General features: G+C 37.3%; 1 protein-coding gene across 2 annotated transcripts in view; it reads right to left on the bottom strand.

Moving 5' to 3' along the window:
- The window catches only part of LOC126278597 (sodium-coupled monocarboxylate transporter 1-like), a 228,106-nt gene that overhangs the window by 7,738 nt on the left and 193,922 nt on the right, over positions 1-26,446 (bottom strand). For both annotated transcript variants that reach the window (XM_049978819.1, XM_049978818.1), the window contains exon 14: positions 22,810-22,996. In XM_049978819.1, the coding sequence (XP_049834776.1) occupies positions 22,810-22,996 (187 nt within the window). The remainder of the gene's footprint in view (positions 1-22,809; positions 22,997-26,446) is intronic.

The raw sequence follows: 26,446 nt of genomic DNA, 5'->3' as shown, positions 1-26,446 counted from the left end.
CCAGTGTCAATGTGTTCTTTTTTCCATTTCCAGGAGTGTATTTTATTGCCAGATGTTGAAACTATAAGCAGTGGATATTGATATTAATACCATGTGGAAAAAATACCTATCAGACTTGTTTTGGAGCTGAAGCAACTAAATTGAATTGCACAAAGTGTTTAACTAGTTTAATTGTATTTCACACTGTTTGCATTCCAACAACTTTATTTAGGATTTAACTGTTACTTTTCACTTCAGTAAATAAAAGTGCTATCAAAACTGCTTGTTCTGAGCCATAAATCAGTTCGAGACATGCTGGAAAGCGTGCCTTCTCGATATCTGACTGTAAACATTTTTCTTTATGTATTATGGACACACAAAATAGCCTTTATATGTAAGTCACTTGGTGTCCTATTGTCTTCCACATTGTACAGCAGAAGTGCCACTGATACTGCTGACAGTACAATATTCAGCTGTGCCGATCGCTACAGGTCTCACGCCACGTGTCTCAGAAGGAATGGTCAATATGTAGGGATATGGCAGGAATGATAACTCAAAGAAAACCTAGTAAACAAGGGATTTTGTTCAGTAGAAGAGGTATGTCACAGTAGCAAATTTGAACAAGTGCTCAGAGCTCTTAAGATATATACTTTAGAGCCCTTGTTTACTGGGCATTTTTTTTCCTTTATGTGTCCATACTACCACCTCTCAAAATATGCAAACCAAAGAGCTTGCAGTAGAAGAGTTTATTTCACAATATTGAAGATGAGCTGCTAATAATTCTTAAGGTAGGCATCATCCCTGTCTTATCCCTGAATATTGTCCATTCCTCGTGGGACACTGTGTATTCTGCAAGTGACATAACTTATTTTGGTTGACATAATTAATTTTGGAATCATAACTCAAAATGTATTACACTCTAAGTGCTTTATTTCTGTTTCACTGAGTGATGTCTCATACCTGGCTTTGGTCTCAAGACATATTCACATCAATAACACACATCAGCAAGTGGAATATGTGTGATGTGTGAAAATGAAATGGCATATTGATGGACATTGCAGAAAAGGTTCACTGTGTCAGAAAATAAAATGCAAGGAGGGGAAGTCAGCAGAGAGAGAGAGTGTGTGTGTGAGTGTGTGTGTGTGTGGGGGGGGGGGGGGGGGGGGTAAAATCTCTGGAGCTGGCTCTGGACATGTAGAATATAAAATCAACATTGTATGCATGAGAAGTGCAGAAAATACTAATTAAATTTGAGCATTGTTGAAATAACTTGATTATCCCTTTCATGACCAATTTCCTAGATGTTGTGGCTAATGTAGAACAGAGTGATCAGGAATATAGAGGTACATATATTTCAGTGATAAATGTAAACAGTGTAGAAAACAAAATGGGTTCTCGAATGTTGGAAGAGAAAGCAATTTTTGAATAAGTACTTCAGGAGCGCAGGTATTTCTGCATCTTCTCAAACTATGAATCAAAAGCTGGAAACAGTTGAAACCAGTAATTTAGGAGCATTTTTTCAAAAGTCAGTAAATGCTCAATTGTTCAAAATTTAGGATTTTTATAGTTACAAATCAAGCTAGTTGTAAGCATAGCCTGTTGAAACAGTTTTGTCAAAAATGATATTTAATGTTGTTATATGTCAGAGGTGGACAAATGGTGACCCACAGTCTGCATGTGGCCCCCAGAGGTCTTTTGTGTTGCTTGCCAACACAGTCAGAAAAAAATTGCCTTGAACTGAGATTTCCTTCCTGTGCTCAACTGAGGATTTCCACTAGGATGGCCATGTCAATTCATATGCAGAATTCACAGTGTAGTACTAGCACAAACAAAGTTGACACTTGGCACAATAGCTCATGGGAGTACCCATAAAGACATTTTTCTTTACTGATGGACATGCAGTTAGAACACACATTCAAAGGCATATTTAATGGTGTGACATTGACTTTTATAAATCTTTGTGTGCTGAAAAAATTCCATGAATGCAAAATTTGTGTGCAAAGCTTTTCTTGCTTGAAAAACAATGAGAGTAAATGTAGGCTCCTAAATGCTCTGACATTAACGTGCAGGCTGTGATGAGAGTCTCAAAAAGAAACCTCACTGTTGGTAAAAAAAAAAAAAAAAAAAAAAAAAAACTGTAGAAAAGCGTGATATGGTACACTAACTGCCTCGTTAAACTGATTCAAAAATTACATGTGATTGCAATTGTAGATTAAATGAAATTAGCACAATAAATAAATTGAATAAAACTGCCACTATTTTATATCATTTATATTTATATTTATTGATTTTCTAGATAAAAATTTAAACCTTTCCTGAAATGCAATGCTGATTAGCGCAAGCATTTTAAAAGAGGCAGCCCTCTACTAACCTCTGCTTCCACAATGTGGTCCATGCTGCAACACAATCCACAATCTTCACCCCCCTCACTACCCCATTAATTTTTATAGCATACTGAAAACTACAAATTTTTGCAAAACTCCCTGTTTGTTTTCAACCAGTTAACGGAGAAGTTGATAAATGCAAACTGTGCTATGCTTCTTGGAGAACTGAAGAACGACTAACAATGTGGAATGTATTGTCAATGATAATGTGAGAAAGTTTTCTGGAAAAAAAGGAAATGTAAGCAAGTACTTGTCACCATAACCAACTATAGAAATAAATTAGTAGCTTACACAACACAAACTCCTGATTATAGATCAATTCGAATCAGCTTTGTGAGGAAGAAGGAATATCAAGAAAGAAGCATAAAGGAAGAATCTGTTTCAATACAGTAAAGTGTATCTGATATACAACAGAATCAGCCAATTCCAAAGCTCCTCATAGGTGAAGTATTCTACTCAAGACAGGTTCAGCTATACAACTTGTGCATTATGATCCATTCCTGAAAGCAGGGAAAGGAAAGGGTTGTGTTTTATACTTGGATTGAAACAGAAGGACTGAAAATATGCAATCAAGTAGCCTTTGCTGTATTAGATTTTCTAAGAAACCTTGAGACATCACAGCAAGAAAATCATGCAAATTAAATTTATTTATTTTCTGATTCCTGTACCAAGCAAAAAAGAAGTATAATAATGATGTGCACACTAATGACCTTCATGGAAGAATGCAGAAAATTTAATAAACTGGTACAATATTTCTCTTTCCCTGGTCACAGCTATAATACTGATGTAGTGTCTTGTAGAGTAGGTAGAGTACCAGAAAATGAAGATATTCTTTCACTGTCTGAGTACTGTGAAGTACTGGAACAACATGGTTAAGTCAAGACAATAATTAAATATTGTAGAGCAGAGGACCTCAAGTCCAATGCACCAAAAGCCCTACAATCTTAAGATGCCTTTGAAAATAATTGCTCAGTGAGAGATGGATTGAAGGTATGAAGAAGGTATTGTTCTCAGTATCAGACACTTGAAATGAAAGTGCTGTAAAGGATGAGGCACAGAAATCCAGAAACTACAGCCAGGAAATGAGGACAGTAGCCATCTTGGAAATGAAAAAGTATCTCTTAAAACTTCTGAGGCATTGTAATGTACCATAAGGAACATAAGTGTTTTATAAAGACATGTTGAAAGTGGTCAGTAGATGTCCAGTCTAGTATTGCTATAGCCATTACTTTGTGTTGTATTTCAATAGTATTTGTTCCTGTTGCACACTTCAGCTCATCAAACATTTGTGGAAAAGTATGAAACTAACATGTAATATTACATATTGTATTTCTATACAAAATGAACAATAAAGTAACTTTCTTTGTAATTAATGTTAAAGATAAAAAAGAAGTGGAGAAAAGGCAATTTGAATTTGTATATTCAGAAAACTTCCATCTTCCATATTTGCATTTATCAACTTTTGGAAAACTTGGAAACGTTGTCTCTCTATTCTGAAATAAACATGAAAATTTTAGAAAAGTCAAACACACAATTAGAATTATGCATACAAAAGCTGTGTAAATGTTAAATTATCTCATTTATGTAATTAGTGTTTTGGTGTGACATTTAAACAATGTGTTTCTTGAAATATTTAATTTTCAAATTGAGGAGAGTTTCTTTAAAACTTGATAAAAGCAAAAAAGTAAAGAAAGTAATTGTGAACTAAATATTCATTCACAGAGTCATCTACTAAGAGTATTAGATAAGTTCAAGAGGAATTCTGTATCTCTCAAAATAATAAATAAAAAAGTGGCAGGCCAAAGTAGCAGAATTAAAAAAAATAATACCGTTAATATGAGGATCTAATTGAAGAGATTACCATGAAATCAGAAAGTTGTGTCAAAGGGCATGGCAAAAGGCGAAGAGCAAGATGTCTTCTAATCCAATAAAGGCAGTTTCATTAAGATGATTGGAGGCATGCAAAATCAGTGTCGCTATTTGGAGCAAAGGATAAATAAATTGCATAAACATACAGCAGTAAATAGTTTTGCAAATTGTGAAATTGATAAGATCAAATTAGGCATAGAAATTATTACAATGATGGAAGATTAAAGAAATGAATGTACTATCACTTTGGGTGCTATAGAAGACAATTGCATCAAATGTGCAGCAACTCCAATGGTTCTCACCATCAGACAGTGTTCACTCAATTGGATATATAAAGCAGTTTAAAGTTGCATTTATACATAATTGGCAAATGCAAGAAATGAGATTCTGCATTACAAGGAGAATCACATGCATGGGGAGTTGTATTTTTAACCAAGTACTGGTCAAGATATAAATAATGTTCAGTCAGTTAATGATGTTTGCATACTTGCAAAACATTGAGAAAATGAAAGAATTTATAAAGAAGCTTTGTGACAAGAATGTGTATTTTGACATTCCTGTTTGTGAAGAACAATTAATTAAGACTCTGATTCAGGGACTGCCAGTTGTAGTATGTCAAAAACTGTCATTACTGTCACACTGGGATGCCAAAGAGCCTAATATTTCCATTAGATTATGTTGAAGCAATTGCAGGAGAAGGAAGTAGAAGACATGACAGGGAAGAGGGTGAAGAAGAATCCAAAATTTGGGTTGCAGACATCAAGAATGCAGAAATCACAATCAGTGAATCATTTTCAAATTATGAATATTATGTTGGCAGAATGACATGTCATTATAGGGGATGATTAGCACTCACACTATGTCACTAAGATGAAAAAACTGCACAGCATCACAACAGAATTTATAGATAAGAAGATGCATCACAAAATTATTTGAACTACCAGTAAGTAAGAGGACATTAGCAGGACAGTCAACACAATTACATTGAACACATAGCCCTAAATGAAGATTGGGAAAAATGTGGCACAAGATGAAGATATTTAGAAAATTAATTAAAGTTTTGATGAGGCTCCAACAGAAAACAGTGCTGATTTTGACAATGTGCTGTGTAGATAGGAGGGAGATTCGGATTGATGTTGTGTGTGAAAATGAAGTTGATGTTAAATAAATACCAACACCCATAAGAGAATGTGAAATATGTGGAGTTTAAAATTCACATTCTTCCATAAAGTGTGAGCCTATTGGATGTCATAGTGGCCAAATTATTCGAATAACTGACAGAAATTTAAGCAATGCCAGTATTCCAGTGAGCAGGATTTGTGTTTTAAGTGATGTAAGTACCAGAAGTTAACCATTTAGAGGAGAAGCTTTGACAAGACATTTCATTGATAAACAAGAAAGTTGCTGTCCAAGCAAGATTTATATGTTGGTTTTGTGATGGAGAATACTATTGGAGTTAAGGCTGAATTCTGAAAGGAATATTATTTGTAAGATATGGACAAAAAATGTAAAGAAACTGTGGTGGCATAACATCTCTGACTCTGGGGATGAGTGTCGCTGCAACAAAGCTTTTCATTTAAAATATTTGTTGAGAAAATTGAATATATTGCTGTATGCTGATAACTGAAGTCATTATTTGTAAATAATACATTTGAAGCTCATGGTGTAGGTAAGAAAGAAAACACAAAGATGAGCAATTATAATCACAAACATGAGAAAGACAGATGCAAGTGAATTCAAAACAAAATCAGTAATTAACAGAGGCACAGAAGCTAGGTCGCACTGAGATTTTATGTTATAATTCAACAGTATGCTTATTCTTGAAGAAACCAGGAAGAATGTGTGGCTGCTGTGGGAAATTTGAAATGTGAGTTTATAATCCATTTAGGACAAAAACATATCCAGCATTTAATGCTGTCTGTTTCATGTGCTTCTGAGAAGTGTCTATCTTAGGTGACAATGTAGCAGCATAGCAGCAGTGAATGCCTAGGTTAGTATTACATTCCTTGCTGCATAAATGAATGCAGATTTAAGATGGAGAAACCTGTGACACCTCTGGTCACCTGAGATCCCTGATGTTACTTACATCTTCTGCCTGGTCCACATTCACTTGGGTGCAAGTAATGGACAGTGTTGTGGTTAAGAGTCTGTGGGTGGAAGGTGAAAGTAGCTACTGGTCTCACAGCTGTTCCATTATGCCTTAAAAACAGGTTTGAGGTCTTTCCCATGGCTTGAAGTATATCTGAGCCAGCATGGGAAGCTTCATTTGTTGGGATTGGGGCTGATCTTCCTGGAAGGTCCGGACAAGAGTGGAGGGTGGGTTTGTTAAGTTATTGGGAGCAATCTGCAGCATCATTCTTATAACCAGTTGTGGTCCTCTTGTTTGGAGTTGACTGGAAGGTTTAAATGGGAGTTTGACATGACCCTTCTTAATAGGTCAGGTATGAGCTTACACATAGGACAAGGCTACTAGGCTAGCAAAGCACCTGTAGCATGAGCTTATGAGCTTTTATGGTAGAGAAAGCCATCCTCAGGCCCAATAGGTCACATTCAAATTTCAGAGAGAAAAGAGTATCAGCCTCCTTAATTACAGAGAGTAGCAATTGTTATGGCAGACTGAAGAGAGAAAATGTTAATATACAGGGGCTGGCCAGTACTTACCTCAGCTCAGTACAGCCGATAGATACACAAAAACAACCGAAAATTTACGTTCCTAGCTTTCGGAATAAATGTTCCTTCATCAGAGAGGAGAGAGGGGAAAGAAAGGGAAGAAGGGAAAGTGAATTTAGTTACTCACAACCCAAGTTATGAAGCAACAGGGAAAGGAAAACAGGGAGGGTAGCAAGGATGGAGGCATGGTTGTCAGGGGGAAGCCAAAGATATCCTACTGTAAGTACTGTGCCAGCTTCAAACCAAAGAGGATTCATACAGAAGTAAAGAGGTATATAGTATAGAGATGTAGGATGAACAGATGCATGAATGGCTAAAGAGGAAAGGGAAAGAGGAGAAGACTGAAGAGTAAATGGGAGTGAGGTTGTTTAATGTAGGTTCAGTCCAGGGGGATGGCGGGATGAAAGGATGTGTTGGACTGCAAGTTTCCATCTCCGCAGTTCAGAGGGACTGGTGTTGGGTGGGAGAAGCCAAATGGCACATACGGTGTAGCAGGTTCCTAGGTCCCTAGAATTATGCTGGAGGGCATGCTCCGCTACTGGGTATTGGACATCTCCTAGGCGGACAGTTCGTCTGTGTCTGTTCATGCCCTCAGCCAGTTTAGTTGTTGTCATACCAATGTAAAAGGCTGTGCAGTGCAGGCATGTCAGCTGATAAATGACGTGTAGTTTCACACGTGTCCCTGCCTTGAATTGTGTATGTTTTACCAGTAGCGGGGCTGGACTAGGTGGTTGTGGGGGCATGCATGGGGCTGATTTTGCAGCGGGTTCGGTTACAGGGGTAGGAACCACTGCGTAGAGAAGGTAGTCTGGGAATATTGTAGGGTTTAACAAGGATGTTACAGAGGTTGGGGGGGGGGGGGGGGCGACAAAAGGCAACTCTGGGTGGTGTGGGGAGAATTTTGTCAAGGGATGATCTAATTTCAGGGGTTGACTTGTGAAAGTCATATCCCTGGCGGAGTAATTTATTGATGTATTCGAGGCCAGGATAATATTGGGTGACAAGGGGGATGCTTCTGTGTGGTCTGGGGATAGGAACATTGTTGTTGGACGGGGAGAAATGTATTTCTTGGGAGATCTGTTTGTGGACAAGGTCTGCAGGATAGTAACGTGAGAGGAAAGCACTGGTCAGGTTATTGGTGTAATTGTTGAGGGATTCGTCACTGGAGCAGATACGTTTGCCACGAATACCTAGGCTGTAGGGTAGGGAGCATTGGATGTGAGCTTCAACAAGATGAAGGTCAACATCCAGGAAGGAACACCTCAAATCCATTCCCACTCCTCTCCCACCTGAAACCTTTCTTATCACCATACATGCTACATCCCTGTACACAAACATCCCACACACCCATGGTCTCTCTGCCCTTGAGCACTACCTCTCCCAATGCCCACCCGATGATCTTACAAAAACCTTGTTCCTTATCACACTTACCAACTTCATCCTCACCCATAATTACTTCACTTTTGAAGACCAGACCTACAAACATATCAGGGGAACTGCCATGGGAACCAGGATGGCTCTGTCCTATGCCAACCTCTTCATGGGTGACAAGAAACGTTTCAGGTGGGAGAGGAGTGGGAATGGATATGAGGTGTTCCTTCCTGGATGTTGACCATCTTGTTGAAGCTCACATCCACACCTCTGTCCATATCAAACTCACAAACAAACAAACAACATTACCTTCACTTTGATAGCTGCCATCCATTCCACATCAGATGCTCCCTTCTCTACAGCCTAGGTATTCATGGCAAACGTATCTGCTCCAGTGACGAATCCCTCAACAATTACACCAATAACCTGACCAGTGCTTTCCTCTCCCGCAACTATCCTGCAGACCTTGTCCACAAACACATCTCCTGAGCAATACATTCCTCCCCGTCCAACAGCAATGGTCCTACCCCCAGACCACACAGAAGCTTCCCCCTTGTCACCCAATATTATCCTGGCCTCGAATACATCAATAAATTACTCCGCCAGGGATATGACTTTCTCAAGTCAACCCCTGAAATGAGATCATCCCTTGACAAAATTCTCTCCACACCACCCAGAGTTGCCTTTCATCTCCCCCCTAACCTCTGTAACATCCTTGTTAAACCCTAAAATATTCCCAGACTACCTTCTCTACCCAGCGGGTTCCTACCCCTGTAACCGACCCCGCTGCAAAACCTGCCCCATGTATCCCCCCCACAACCACCTACTCCAGCCCCGCTACTGGTAAAACATACACAATTCAAGGCAGGACCACGTGTGAAACTACACATGTCATTTATCAGCTGACATGCCTGCACTGCACAGCCTTGGCCAGTTTCTGTCTTATATAGCATACAGTTGGTATGACAACAACTAAACTGGCTGAGCGCATGAACAGACACAGACGAACTGTCCGCCTAGGCGATGTCCAATACCCAGTAGCGGAGCATGCCCTCCAGCATAATTCTAGGGACCTAGAAACCTGCTACACCGTATGTGCCATTTGGCTCCTCCCACCCAACACCAGTCCCTCTGAACTGCGGAGATGGGAACTTGCACTCCAACACATCCTTTCATCCCGCCATCCCTCTGGACTGAACCTACATTAAACAACCTCACTCCCATTTACTCTTCAGTCTTGTCCTCTTTCCCTCTTCTCTTTAGCCATTCATGCATCTTTTCATCCTACATCTTTATACTATATACCTCTATACTTGTGTATGAATCCTCTGGTTTGAAGCTGGCACAGTACCTACAGTAGAATACCTTTGGCTTCCCTCTGACAACCATGCCTCCATCCTTGCTACCCACCCTGTTTTCCTTTACCTGTTGCTTCATAACCTGGGTTGTGAGTAACTAAATATACTTTCCCTTCTTCCCTTTCTTTCCCCTCTCTCCTCCCTGATGAAGTAACATTTGTTCCGAAAACTAGGAATGTAAATTTTCGGTTGTTTTTGTGTATCTATTGGCTGTACTGAGCTGAGGTTAGTACTGGCCAGCTCCCCTACCTCTTTCTTAGTATTTGTTTCACATCTTTACATGAGATTTTCCATTAATTATTAAAATGTTAATATAGTAATACTTAATTGCAGGAACATCAATGGAAGGGTCGCAGATCTGGCCTTGTTTATAAACAGTAATAATGCCCTATGGTAGTAAAGCCCATGTAGTACCAGGGACAGGAAAATGTCTTTATCTGGGTGTTAGTAGTAATGAAAATCTATGTTCCAAATAGTATGTATTACAAAGTGAGGTAGGATGTTGGTGGTGGGAGAGAGTTTATAGCTGTAAATATGGTAATGTGTAGTGAGGTTAATACAGAATACATGTATAAAATAATGTGGATGAAGATAAAATAATGGAAACTCCATGTTGGATGAAGATAAGTGTTTCTAACATGGTAATCAGATGCTTTTTTTTTTTTTAGACCTCCTCCCATAGTAATAAAAACATCTTGGAGAAGGTTTTGTGTAAATGACCTGATCATATTACAATATTCATGGAGATTTCCACTTACCAGCTATGTAAGGGAAGTAAGAGCTCGTACTGAGGCGTTCAGAGTCATTTTTCCCTTGTGCGATCCGCGAGTGGAACAGAGCAGGCGCGGGGGGGGGGGGGGGGGGGGGGGGGATGTGACTTTGGCGCCAATTGTGTCCTCCGCCACACACTGCATGGTGGCTAGCAGAGTATATATGTAGATGTAGTGGGAGAGTCAAGTGAGAGTGGGTGAATCATGTGAAATTTTTCTAAATGTATTATCTGAAAATGGCCTCATCAATTAATCAAACAACTGACACATGAAGGCAGCTACTTAGATTCTGAAGCATGGCTGGAGCAGCAATTGTAAAAATGTGATATATCAAATAAAAACAGTCACCAGCTGTGGAAGTTAGTAGTAAAAAGCAGTTGACCTAGGTTTCAACCCATATAAATGGGCCTTCTTTGTAAGTCTTCCAGAATGAGATTTTCATTCTGCAGCGTAGTGTGCACTGATCTGCCAGGAAGTTTTGTAAGTCTTATTACATTTTACAAGCTCGGCTGTTTACATTTCGAAACATCCAAACTTGAAAAAGCAGTGAAAACAAAAAGCAAAATTATCAAAATATTAAAGGTGATATTGAGGTGTTGAAAAGAAGTCTTGGCTCTAAAGCAAGAAAATGATAAATTATTATGAGAAAAAGAAAACAGTGTATCCAAAAACTGTGAAACAAAAACAAAATAACATTGTGACAATTTGTGTGCATATACTAGCAGTGGACCAATAAACATCAAAACAGTGACTCCAGATAAAGACAAAATGATAAATAACGTAAGCAAAGTAATAGTGTTGGTGGACAGCCATGGTCGCGGACTAGCGGAAATTTTCAACCAGACAACCCAACTAAAATCAACAGGTATTACTAAACCAAACGCCCCATTTTCTGAAGGAGGGAAGCTAGTTTGCCGATTATACCAGTCTTAATTAAAATGATTTTGTTGCATTATTAGGAGGGTCAAATTATGTATATAAAAACAAAACTGAAAAGGTCATACGAAGTCTGAAAAGATGCTTCAGCCACCTTACCCACACATGGTAGTATGCAATATTCCATGTAGATATGACTAACCAGACTGGTCCCATGTGAACAAAGAAATTGCAGAGGCAAATAAATGTCTGTGAGGAGTATGTAAGCATTTCAGAAACATGGTGACTATAGACATTAGCAATATTGGTCGAAGATTTTATACTGTGCGTTGCCTACATCTTAAGATTTTGTGGAAACAGGCGGTAGCCAGACAAATAGCTGATATTGTGTCAGAAAGGCAGAAAAAATCCTTTGATTGAAGCTGATTCATTGTTGACATTACCCTCCCAATTCAAGTGCACAGAAAAATTCAGCGAATTCTAAATCAAAACTACAAAGTCATTCTTCATTGGAGGAAACAAAAGAAATGGAAAACAATACAAAAAATATAAACCAATCCATTGCCACCGAAGAATTGAATTGGACATGAAAAACATCAAATAATCCTCTGCAAGAGAAAAAGAAGACAGCAAAATCACCATCTAATGATGAGCACCATCTAGTGATGAGCAACAGAAGAGGAATAAGACAGCAGTTCCAGTGCCGAGAGGGAAGACTACAGCCTCACCAGAAGTGAAGTGCTCAGCATCAAGAGAGACAACAATGGTTCAGATACAGAAGAGGAAAGCAGTAACTCCATCTCACTTAAGAGACTTTTTTCTGATGGGTGCCATAAAAAGAACAAAACGTTAAGTACAGGAGGAGTAAATACTTCAGTCTATACATTAATAATTACACATCAAAACATTCAATCAATCAAAAACTAAATCTTAAACTTATAAGTACCTATAGAAAGCAGTGGTATAAGACCTGCTGTTCTCTGCGTAACTGAACATTAGCTAAAAAACAATGAAATAACTTGTATAAACTTAGACAATTATAAGTTAGTATCTTACTTTTGCAGAAAGAATTTAAAAAATGGTGGTAGCTGCATATTTGTTAGAGATTGCATCTCCTGCCCTGTAACTGCAATTCCATTGGGCAGGTATGCAACTGAAAAACATTTTGAGTGTTGTGGTATAAGAATTAAACTCCAAAATATAACCTATGTAATAATGTCTTTATACAGAGCTTGCAGTGGTGATTTCATTGTGTTCATAAAAAACCCTTAATAGGCTGCTATCACAATTTTGGCAGAACAAGTTAATTTTATGTGGAGACTTTAATATTGACTCCCTATCTGAATCAAAATATAAAATGGAACTAAAAAGTCACCCATTAACTCATGTTACCTGTATCTGGCAACTGAATAAGAGATAAGAAAAATAATAGAGAAACTAAAAAATAAAGCATCCACAGACATGAATGGCCTGTCAAATAAGATTTTGAAGCTGATTACTAGGGAAATCGCTAAAACCCTCTGTCACCTAGTCAAATCATGTCTCGAAAAAGGAATTTTCCCAGACAGAATGAAGATTGCCACAGTACTACCACTATTCAAGAAAGGTGATCACATTTGCCCGGATAATTACAGACCAGTTAGCCTCTTTCCCATTTTGTCAAAGATCCGAGAAAGAATAATATTTGTCAGGTTAATGGCATTTTTGATAAAAACATAAATGGTAGACAGTTTGGGTTCTAGAAGGAAAAATCTACAGTGTGAGCTGCGTTTGAACTTATTAATATAATCTTTGCCGGCCTAGATCAAGGCCAAATCCCGGTTGGTGTTTTTTCTGACTTATCTAAAGCTTTTGATATTGTCAATCAGCACATATTAATAATGGAGCTACACCACTATGGCATTAGAGGAACTGCTCTTGATATCATAAAGTCATTTCTGCAGAACAGAAAACAAGCAGTGGAAGTGTCACACAATCAAGGGAAACAGCTATCAGAACTACGAGATATAAAACATGGGGTGCCACAGGGTAGTATTCTAGGACCCTTTTCCTTATATATGTAAATACTTTACCTTGTAACATGGACAGTGAACTGATACTCTTTGCAGATGATACAACAAGCATAACTGTGAGACTGAGCTTACCGAAGGCCATAAGTAAAAGTAATCAAACAGTTGAAATGATCACCTGTTGACATGAAGTGAATAGGTTAATTCTCAATTATGAGAAAACTAATGCAATCCTATTTAGTAAAAACAAAAGAAAAACAAGTGAACTAACAAATTTGTAAGAGCTAGACGTAAGAGTAGTTTAAAGTGCTAAATTTCTAGGGATCACCATGGACAGTTGTTTGGAAAGGAAGGATAATTCCAATATAAGCAATAAACTTAGCAGTGCTGTTTTTGCTCTGAGACAAATTAAGCCACTAATATCTGAAGATTATGTGAGCATGGTGCATTTTTCATGCTTCAATGCTATAATGAGCTATGGTATAGGAATCTGGGGCCACTTGACTGAGGCAATTGAAATATTCAAATTACAAAAGAGAGCAATTAGAATAATAGGAAACAAAAGAACAAGAGATAGTTGCAAGCCTCTTTTCAAAAAATATAAGATTCTAACCTTCTACAGCTTGTATGAGTCTATACATAAAATTCTGCTCCTTGCTTGGGATCATAAAGATAAATTCAAGATGTACACCACCACTACACCAGAAACACCAAGAAATTAAGAATCCCACAGCATAACACAACTCAATATGAGAGAAGCAGTGGTTATATGGCAGTAAAGTTGTACAACTCTTTACCACCACACATCACTAATGCCAAATCGAAGGATAAGTTTAAAGAGTCAATCAAACAATTACTATTAGATACCCCTTTATATTCAATCAGAGAATTTCTTTCAAATGAAAATAACTGAAGCAAACAGGCATAGTACACTAAAAGAAAAACATACACAGGTATAGAGAAAAAGTAAAGTGTGTTAACTTAACAGCATTGTTTTATCTAAAGATTTTGTTTTCCTCCAGTATTATTGCTGTTATCTTTTTTTTATAAATGGAAACAAAACAGGATCTAGAATATGTATGTGTTATGTGACTGTATTATACTGTATATATAAAATGATGGACCCATAGCATAGAATTATTGCGATTAAATGTTCTGTAATTTAGGTACATAGATTATGTATGCCTCATAAAATCCATTCAGTTTACAGTATCTAAAATTTTGTAACTATGTTGTTAATTTCCAGAGATGTTGTGGCTACAATTTATTAGTTATCTTAGCAAAACTATAGTTAGGATCAGTAAAAGTAATGTATTTTATTGGAAAACTGACAAAGCCAAATATGTACTTGGGCTTACTCCATAGATGTACATCATAAGCTGCTAAACAAAGAAATATGACTCAAATGAAGAGTTCCTAACAAACAGACCTATCCATGTCATTTGCACTGAATTTCAATGTGCATATGACTTGCAGGTAATGTAAATTGTGAATATTTCTATAAATGAAATGTTTTTATGTGAACTATTTACAATGTCATCATCAGATTTCTGTAAATTCTTCTGTTAATAATGAAGTTTAGTGAAATAAGTACATAAAAATCTTGTATACTTGCTATTAATAAAAATACGTCAGACATGGAATACTGGCATACAAACAAATAGGATAATCTTACTTTATTCTGTTAAACTATTTACAATTGCATCAAGCACAAACAGCCTGTTGAACTTCTGATGTTATGCTACAGGTTTCTTGTATATATTGTGATTAGTAACACTCTTTGAGGACATGCTATGTTTTATTTCTAAAGATTTCTCTCTGTTAAGAATAACATGATGGATTCTGTTTACTAGGAACTCTTCATCCCAATCACAAGCCTGGTCTGATATTCTGTATTCTGTATTTTGTTCATTAGCAAACAGTATGAAATTATATCTAACCCCTTCCAGAAGGCAAGAAACCCGGCGTCAACAGATGCATTGGTGTCTACTACCGTTTGGTTCTCTTGAACGAATAGAGCAAGCTATGTTGCACTAAATGGTTGTTTGGAGAATTTTTGTTAATATGCAAGTATAAAGTGTGATCTAAGTTATAACAGATTGATTTCTGTGATACAGGTATATAGACATGTACATCTGTTTGGCAACCCTTCTCCAGTACAGGAATGACCTTTGCAGTTTTCAAATCACTAGAAATGCTTCATTCTTTCAATTACCAATGATACACTGCTTCTAGAACAAAAGCTAATTCTTGCTCATAATCTTTTCAGAAACAGTCTATTTTAAGTTTGTCATAGCTTATTAGAGCACCTTCATTCACGTCTTCCAAGGAATTGTTTTATTTTTTCTGAAACCTTAAAATTTCAAAAGTTGTTTGTTTTCAAAAATATTCCAATCCTAAAATTATTACATCCCAAACTCCGTGTCTTAATTTTATAGCCTTAATTTTTGTGTTTCCAAAAATATCCAGTGTTATTTAAATAACGCGTTTGTTTGTTAACTATTCAAATTAGAAGTTTTCACTGTCTTAAAAATTCTTCGTGAATTTTGGGGATCCACATCACATTATAACTTCCCACTAGTAAAGTAGTGCCTGTTATCGCATCACTTTATAGCTATGTATCTTTTGCTGAAACAAACTCATTTCACTATCTGTTGTATCTCTATTACTTTTCAATTATTATCATAAAGGACATAATAATTAGACTTACTATTCTTCAGAAAGAGAAAATAGAAAACTTGCACTTAACAATGAAGACAACTATGAGCTACTGGCACAATAATTTGAAAAGCTATTGAACTGTGAAAAACTGAGCAAACAACTGGGAATCCCTTATAATGTTCCACATAAAAACTGAAAACCACCAAGTGCTGATATGATTAAAAATTACTTCAGTCTATGAAAACACAACAAAGCCCAGGTGAAGATGGTCTCACAGCAGAAATTCTAAAAGCTCATGATGATCTATATGTCACTTAAAAAAGAAAAACGGGATACAGCCTGGGACACTAAAACATCTGAGGCATTACAAAAGTCAATAATACTGTGTAATGTTGACTTTTGTAATGCCTCGGATGATCTCTGAGGTCTCTACAACAATAAAAATAAATCAAACAAACAACTCCAGAAAACTCAAAGGAGTATTAATTTACCTACTTTATAAAAAAGGAGACAGAACAGATATTAGTAACTACAGAGGAATTTCATTACTGTTCTTAGAATACAAAATCTTATTAAAAGCTCTTCTGGACATATTAAATCCTCAATTAGATAAACAAATTGGTGAGTATCAAGCTGGCTTTTTAGGAGAAACAAATCCTGTCATTAGCAACTGAAACAAACAGTTAGATATATGAAAATATCAAATTAAAAGATAGTGCTAATATTCTGTGACCCAAGTTTCTCCTAGTGTATACAACTTTCAAATAACTTTCAGAAAATGGCGGGGTGTTCTCCTGCCAAAATATCGGCGGTTGCTGAAAATGTTACCTGGCTTAATTCTTGGAAGTTATTTGAAAGTGCTAATATTTGTTGCTTTAAAAGGCTTATGATTCAATATACAAAATCTCCCCTCTCAAAACCTTGAAGAAATTTGTTTTCTCTAGGAAATCTCTGGAAATAATTAAATAGATTCTCACAAATACACTATCTAAAGTTAAATTACATGGAACAACTTTTAGTGTCCTTTAGGATAATGCATCTAAATGTGAACTATCTTAGGAATACACTCAATTTGCTGCAAGTATTCATGGATGAGAATTCACCACACCTGTTAGTAATTACAGAACATGAACCAAATGACAATGAAATTGAGTATTACAAACTAGATGGTTATGTGTTAGCACATAGTTACTGCAAGCAACAACACAAAGGGGGTGGGGTGGCAGTTTTTGTAAATGACCATTACCATTTAAGAAAATGTCATTGATTGAACAATACTGGAAAGAAGGAACAATTGAAATGGCTGATGTTGTGGTCCACATAAATACTCATTCAAGCAGGTTAGCTAAACAAAGTTATTGGTATGTACCGCCCACCAAATACAGATGTGTTGTACTATCTTGATAGACTTAACAGGGCAATTAGACAAACATGCCCACTAACCTTAGCATAGTTGGAGACTTAAATATTTATGCAGACTCCTATACTATAACCTATTTGAAAATAAGAGATATATTTAACTCATATAATCTCTCAAATATAGTGAACTCTGACACTAGAGTAACAGAGTCAAGCTCCAGTAACACAGGTTATGTTATTGTCAACAAAAATGTAAAAGACAGTGTTAACTTTCAAAGTGTTGATTTTCATTACTCAGATCACTATTGTCAGATGTTAGAATATTTCAACTGCTGCTGCCCTCTCAAAGAAATAACCATGGTACAAATCAACTCTCCTCTTTAATAATAGGCTGAAACTTACACCTAGGCTGATTAAGTTAAGGCTGAATATATATGATCTTGACTGTTTATATAAGGAAACAAAGCTACATATATTTAAGGAAAAGTACAGTTAACCCAAAAAAAACCTTTAAGACAGACCTTTTAACTTGAGCAAACAGATAAAGCAATGATGGAACACAGCATTCAGCCTACATAGGTAAGGCATTCTGGAGACTAATCAATGAACATCGTAAAGCCACCAGCAAGCAACAGAGTGAACCAGTTAGCATTAGACATGAGACACATTGGAAGATCCAAATGAAGTATGTAATTTATTCAATAAGCATTTTATCTCTCCTTTTGACCAACCAGCCCCTATTATAGATCTACAGACTGGCACACCAAATGATGTCACAGATAGAGCTCGAATTTATGGAGGTGAATCAACAGGAAATATTTAACACAATACAGAAACTAAAGAACAAGCATTCATCTGGATGGGATAGTATCTCAAGTGTGACGTTAAAGAAATGTGCCAATGAAATAACTAAACCCCTATCTATCTTATCAACTGTAGTGTTATGCAAACATATACCCATATGCCTTACAAATAAGTGTAATTCAGCCAGTCCACAAGAAGGGAAGTAAAGAAGCAGTTTAAAATTATAGACCAATATCACTAATCCCTACCTTCAGTAAAATATTTGATACTGTTGTCCTGTCACAACTCACAACATTTTTCTCATGACACGAAATGCTTAATGAAATGCAGCATGGGTTTAGGAAAGACCTAAGCACCACAGCCACTGCTGTTACCAGTATCTTCCATGAAGTATATAGCAATATATAACAGGGTATGCAGACAGTTGGAATATTCTTTGACCCTGAGCAAAGCTTTTGACTCAGTAAACCATGAGCTTCTCTTAAAAAAAAAAAACTGCAGGCATACAATATCAGTGGTGCATCAATGAAACTTCTATCCATCTATCTGGTGACTTGGAAACAGTGTAGTAGTTGTAGTTGTATTCATCTGTAGATCTCTTTTACAAGGATATAGGACATGTCAAAGTATTTACAAATTTAGATCAATTTAAAATAAGCTAATTCGTACAAACATATATTTACAGAATTGTAGTTAGAGACAATCATTAGATTTACTATTGTTATACAACACTTTTTTTACAAATAACTTATTAAATAATGTAATGCCACATTGTTTACTCATATCTCACTATCAGTCACAGCACACACTATACACACATTGTTTCCTAATACTTCACTCACCACACACACACACACACACACACACACACACACACACACTGGTGATCTCTGGGCCATTTTCTGTGCCGCAACTTCCCATTTGCTATCCTTAAAAGCCGAGTCAGCATCCCTCCATAATGAGTGAGATGTTGAGCTCAGAAAGAGGAAGAGCTTTCACTACTGTGCTACACATAGCTTGGGGATAAGTATTTCTAAAAAGGGGAAAAAACAAAATGAAGGTGTTATGTGGAATGTTGGATATTTTATAATCATCATCATCATCATCATTATTATTTGTATAACATTTTTCATAAAAACCCCTGATCTGTTTTAGCTAAGTAATTCTTCAAAGTATAAAATGTATTGTAAAACAGGTAATTTTTAGCTGTCTTTTTAAATAAGTGTATTTTTGCAATTTCTTTAATCTCTTTTGGTAATTTATTGTACAGTTTCATTTCTTGGTAGAAAATGCTGTTTCAAGTTTTATGTTTATTTTTTCTTGGTAAAGGTAAGTTGAGTCTGTCTCTTGCTGCATGGTCATTAACAGAGCTGCTTGTGCAGTAATTAACAATGTTATTTTTGATGTACACAGCTGACTGGTAAATGTATTCACATGGAGCAGTTAAAATCCCCAGTGTTCTGAACAGATCTTTACAATGAGCTCGACTAGTATTTTTGGTTATTATTCTTATAGCTTTTTTCTGGAGTTTGAAAATTGTGTTCATATTCTGTGTATTTGTTCCCCAAAAAAGAATTCCATAGCTAAGAATTGAGTGCACATGTCAATAATATGGAACTAAAAGACATTGCATGTTATACGTTGATGATAGGAATCTAAGGGCATAATATGCTTATGACATTCTGTCTGCAAGTACCTTTGCATGTTCACACCACTTCAACTGAGAATCAATATTCATTCCTAGAAATTTTGCATTTGTTACACAGTCTATAGAGGTGCCATCTACATTTAATTTAACATGGTCATTTTTTCTCTTCAAATTGAAATTCATGGCATTAGTTTTCTTTATGTTCAATGTCACTTTATTACTTATTGACCAGTCATAAACGTCCTTGAGAGTTTCATTTGTTTCTCGGCAAGGAGTTCCCTTGTTTTCTCAGTGACTATAATATTGCTCTCATCAGTGAAGAGGATTTTTTCACCATGAGTAACACTACTGGGAAAGTCATTGGCATATATCAGGAACAGTATTGGTCCAAATGTGCTTCCTTGCAGAACACCTATTTGGTTCTGAAAAGTGTTTTACTAAATGTTTAGATCTATTTGAAGTATGTGTTATCTCTACTCTTTGTATCCTATCTGTTAGGTATGATCAAAACCAGCCATTAACTACCCCTCTTATTCCTAAAGCTTCTAATTTATTTAATAGAATCTTGTGGTCGACTGTATCAAATGCCTTAGAAAGATCCAAAAATATGCCTGTGACACACTCATCTTTATCAAGAGCATCAAGTACAACTTTTGTGAATTGTACTGTGGCTGACTCCATAATTTTGCCACTTCGGGAACCAAACTGTGATTCGCTTAAAAGATTGTATTTATTCAGGTAATTCATTAATCTGTCTTTCATAATTTCTTCTTTTATTCTTGAGAATGCTGACAGCAGGGAAATGGGCCAGTAATTTTCTATGTTTTCTGCATTAACTTTCTTAAGCAAAGGTACAACTCTTGCTGTTTTAACTGCTCTGGAAATGTTCCTGACGTGAAGGATTCATTTATTATATTTGTTAAGAGGCCTTGTATAATCCCCATGCATTGTTTCAGTATACACATTAGTACTTCATCTAAGCCTACTGACCTTTTAATTTTTTAGTTTTTGAATTGTTTTACTGACTTCATTCTCTGTGGTTGGAAGTAACATCATTGTTTTTAGTGCAACATTATTTACAGGTGGTATTACACATCAAATTGACAATAAGATCCTAACTTTTAAATCCAAAAGTGCAACAGTGACACAGGGAGTCCCTCAAGGCTCAATTCTTGGACCTTTCCTCTTTCTAGCATAGGGGATATTGTGGCACATTGAACCATAAAAATATTTCTCCGTGTTACTCATCCAGTAATGTTATTACAGAGTTGTGATTTACAGATATTACAGTTTAATCATTCAAGTATGAAATGGCCTTATATGATTGCAATGTCATTGTTTTTTAGGTGCAGGCCTTTAGAGAAAATTTGGTAAATGGTTCATTGTGCCCCACATGTGGGATACAATGAACCACTTTAAACAGGTTCATTGAAAGAACCTATTTAGCATACAAAGTAAGTGTAAATATACTTTAAACATAATGTGTGCATATATTCCATGTGTGAATCATAATTAAATCTGTAGGCACACAATCATGTTACTTATTTTGGAATTACCGAACATCATCAATGGACTCGAAGCTGATTCCAAATTTGAAATATGATGTTCGTCTCTTTGTCACACCATCGGTAGAAGGACATCGGAACACAAAGGATGTTGCTATCTGGAACAAAAGCTTCATCCTTTACCTAATTCTTTCTCCTGCTCCACAGAAAATACCCTACTATTGTCATAGTTTGGTGTCAATCTTTCTCTGGAACCACATTTAATGTCTTGAACATATCAATGAAGAGTTGGGGAAGGCATTAAATGAGATTTAGCTGCTTGGTGAACTGCCATACTCTTATTAAGAATATCCTGTACAGCTTCTTGCACAACGTAATGGTCAGTTTTACCTCTGTCCATCTTCCTGCGGTATGAAAGAACCATCTTCAAACCTGATAATATAAAACAGGACTGCTGAATGTCTGTGATTTAAAAGCCTTAAATTCCTACACATATGTTTTACCCATGCTAAGGAAACAAAGTACGGAGTGCTTGTATTGGACAATTAAAAGATTCCTGGGGCACAATGAACCATTGTTACAATGGCTTACTTTCTCTAAAATTTGGTGACAAAGGATTGAACCAAATTCAATCTATCTATGTCCCCAAAAATTACTTTGCTGTCACGAAACTAACATATCACCAGTACAACTCTAATGGCAGGGAACTAGATCCTGCAGAAAACAAGTGGCAGTTGGTAGAGCAGTACTGACAACATATGCACAGAGGAAAAAATTATTGACCACCTTATACTGAAATTATGCTTCCTGATTCATTGTGCCCCATGGTTCAGGGTGCCCCACTCTCCCCAATGACACCTCAGTTTTATTTCATGGTAAAAATTGTGAGGAACTTCAATTTTCAGCATGTAATGGGATATTAGAATGAAGTTCATGTTTTCATGCACAAGGATTAAAGGTCAATGTAAATAAATCTCAGATGCTAATATTTACAACTGGCAGCTTATGCCACTCATGCATAAATGAGGTATGTGGCATAATGGTAGAGGAAGCTAATGTGTGTAAATTTCTAGGGGTCCATCTGGACTCATACCTCTGGTTAATTACCCTCATTAATGCTGTATGTAAGAAAGTCAGCAATGGGCTGTATCTTCTTAGCCAACTGTCCAAAATGGTGGCCCACCCACAAGCTTAAAACTGTATTATGGGACAATCTATCCCCATCTTAGCAACTGTAAGAAAGATGGGGTTGTGCTGCAGTCATTCACATTAACAGAGTACTATTGCTACAAAAAAGAGGGTTAAGGATTATACATGGCCTAATCTATGAAGGCTCTTGCCGTCATGCTTTAAGATGGTACAAGTGCTTCACCATAACGCAAAAGTTAATATTAGCAAAGTGGAATCTATCTATGATATGTCTGGCCACCTCCTAACCATCTGTCCTGTGTGGTTGGGTCAGCTTTGTTCAGCAGTGAATGGATGGAATGTTCATTGGAACTAATTCACCACTCCAGTGCAAGAATGTTGGTCAGCAGAGACTCACCTTGTAAACTTGTGCTCTTGATGCTGGAGGCAGCCACCGACGCACCAATGGGCTGATGAGGCGAGCATCTGGTCTGGAGGCATCCTGGCGTAGAAATATGCTTGCCACCAGAGACACTGTCACCGATGTCACCAAGCCCAGTGCTGTGTACCAAAGGTACGACACACAGTACACTGCCCACACCTCACTGCACAAGGAAAGCAATAGTTCAGCTACATATGCTAACAGCTATTTCAATGAAATAAGCTAATAACAAACATCCCATTCCAAAAATTGTAATATGCTGAATGTTTTTGTATCCTGCTATTACAGTATACAACATCTGGAAGTGTACAGTCATCAGTTAGTTGGTAATGTGTATGTTTTAAAATTACCTCTGTTATCGTTGTAATAACAATGCTCACTGCAATTTTATATAAATTTTGTAAGTTATCGCTTAGAACCAAGAGAGGAATGATCCAAATTGCAAATTTGTGAACTTTGTTTCACCTATGAGCAATAGAACAAATAAAGATGATAAAATAAGAAAGTTATTCATTACTAAAATTTAACTTCCATGACAATTGCTTTAGAAAATTCACAATTATTATTCTTAGTGTTAGGTGATGTTTTTTTTCCAAAACAGTCACATAATCTGTTTAATAATCTTATATGCAGATCCAACTAGTAAATCCAATCAATGCTACATGAAATCTGAATGCAAATCTCTGATTAGCTCTATCCCTTTCCCTTTTGATATAGTGAAGATGTCTTCTAATGCACTCAACCTGGGGCTTTTAGCTGGTTGGCAAAAGGTGATAGTCATTGGGAGACCTCCACGGGTCTTAAAAATGTTTTTGCTGTGAGCCAAGACGTGAACCAGGTATATGCTGGGAAGAGCACTCTTCTGGCAGGATGCACTGGGGATGACAAGCGAGGCTTGCCCAGCCCATTATAAAGTTTCAGTGAGTGTGAAGCACAAAGAATGGCTTTTGCCAAACGTAAGATCTGAAGGACAAGAGGAAAAACACTACTGCTATCATTGGACCCAACCGTTAGGCCCAAAGGGTGCCAGCTGGAAATTTTGTTCAAAACTTAGCAAGGAGATCCCTGATTGGCTCATAGAACTTATTTTCGTATCAGGGGATAATTCATGTGCAAGTGTATGTGCATGCTCCCTCATTGGCCAGTGGAGGAGATTTGCTGTGTTTTACCCACTCCAACAGGGAGATGTACTTCATTGGTTAGCCATGGCAGAATCCTTAAGCGTAGGGAATTTATTAGAATATTTATTAAATTATCAGTAGTTGGAAACTGAAAGTTCTATTGCAACTGGCCAGCGAGATTCCAATATTGGCAGAACGAGATAAGTTTTATAGGGGTCGGTAAGAGTACACTTGTTCCAGGAGCATCATAGAGGGCTTTTCTCCACAGGGCTTAATACAGTATGCTTTCCCTAGAGCTGCAGAATGAGATTTCTTCAACTTGGAGCAGAAATCAAATGCTGAACTTAGAATTCTCAGCCATTACTGAAGCCATTCTCTGCTCTCATACATCAGTGGAGTGGTAAGCATGGACCATACTTGCATTTGCCGATCTGATTTTCACAGCCAGCTAGCTGCACCCATGATGTGCTTAGGTGAGTGTACTGGTATTTGGTCGTGCTTTTCTGGGACTCTCCTTTGGGTCATTAACTTATTTCACAATGATTGGTCATATTCATGAACACAGTTTTAAGTCTTGTCTATCACGTATCCACCCATCTGTACCAAGGCTGTCATACATGTATTCAGTCCCTTATTCCTTTGATAAATAATTATCCTTGATTCAGTGGCTAAAATATTTTTGTTGTCTTTTAGCAATAAATCAGATTGTTACAGTGTCACTTAAGATCTTTTCTTAATTTGATGGTTCCTGTTATCAATATGTCTGTGTGAGGACTGGTTTTACTTGTTCACCCTTTGCAATTTAATTAGACAAGCCATTTTCTGTTGCATGACTTTTCTTTTAATTTACATGATCTTATGGGGAATTATCTATCACTGTAGATCTTCTTCTTCTTTCTTTCTTCTTTATTGTCACCTTGTCCCATGTCACGTAGGGTTGGCGTTGCTCTTCTGGATTCTTCTCCTCCGTAGTAATCTACCCATTGCCTCTTCCTTCTTCCATCCTTTCTCCCTTAGGTCCCTGGATGTCTTATCCTTCCACCTCATCTTCAGTCTCCCTCTCCTTCTCGCCCCTTCAATCTTTATATCTTCAACTCTGTTTCCGATATACTCTTCCCCTTTTCTCTGTAAGTGTCTGTACCACCTTAGTCTGCTCTCTTGTATCTTTTTCCCCATGGGTCTCACTTTCACAGCTCTTCTAAAATTCATTTCTAATCCTGTCCTTCCTTGTTACCCCACACATCCACCTCAGCATCCTCATTTCTGCCACTTCCATCTTCCTTTCCTGGACTACTGTGATTGGCCATGTCTCTGCCCCGTATATCATAGCAGGCCTTACCACTGACTTGTACACTTTCCCTTTCAACCCAATGCTCACCTTCTTGTCACGCAACACTCCACTCATTTTCCTCCAGTTGTTCCAACCGCAATTTATTAGGTGTTATATCTTGCTTTCCAGTCCTCTGTCCCTCTGTATGTACGACACCAGGTATTTAAATTTGCAGACTGATTTCAGCTCATTATCCTGGATCTTGCAAGACCTCATCTGCACATCCTTCAGTGCTGATTATTCTGACTTTGTCCTGCTAATTTTCATCCCTCTTTCTTGTAGTGCCTTCCTCCAATCCTCCAGCTTTTCCTCAAGTCTGTCGATGCTCTACTCACAAAGAACCACATCATCCGCAAACATCATATTCCACGGCACTTCCTTCTTCACATCTTTCACCAGCACATCCATAATCAGGTCAAAGAGGTAGGGACTAAACCCAGACCCTTGATGTAACCCTACTTTTACTGGAAACTCCTTTGTCATGCCCACACTACTACTCACCTGTGTCATTGCTCCTCTGAACATTTCCTTTACTAACCTCACATACTTCTCTGGCACGCACTGCTCTCTCATGCTTCTCCATATTTTGTCCCTTGGGCCTCTGTCATATGCTTTCTCCAAATCAATGAAAGCCATATGTAGATCAGCTTGTAGTTCCCCGTGCCTCCCCACTATCCACCTTAAAACATGTATTGCATCAGTTGTTCCTCTTCCAGGCATGAACCCAAACTGTTCTTCACACACCACAGTCTTCTTGTATAATCTTGCTTCCATAACTCTTTCCCAAATTTTCATTGTGTGTGCCATCAGTTTAATACCTCTATAGTTACTGCAGTCCTGCACATCACCTTTCCTCTCAAATATTGGGATCAATACACTAGTTCTCCACTCGTCTGGCATCTCCTCCTGTCGCCAAATCTTCTTCATTAAATCCTAAAGGAACTCAATTCCCTTTTTACCAAGACACTTCCATACCTCAATGGGGATCTGGTCTGGGCCAACTGCCTTCCCATTTTTCATCTTTTCAACTGCCTGTTCAACTTCATCTCTTCTTATATCCATAGTTAATCCTTTGTTTGTCCCTCCTTCCTCAGTTTTCACTCTTACATTTTCTTCATGCAGCAATTTCTCAAAATAATTCAACCACCTTTAGATTATATTT

Source organism: Schistocerca gregaria, chromosome 6, assembly GCF_023897955.1.
Source record: "Schistocerca gregaria isolate iqSchGreg1 chromosome 6, iqSchGreg1.2, whole genome shotgun sequence".
In the NCBI taxonomy this organism is placed as follows: Eukaryota; Metazoa; Arthropoda; class Insecta; order Orthoptera; family Acrididae; genus Schistocerca; species Schistocerca gregaria.
Note: the sequence above shows the minus strand (reverse complement) of the source record. Positions and strands in the feature narration are given on the sequence as shown.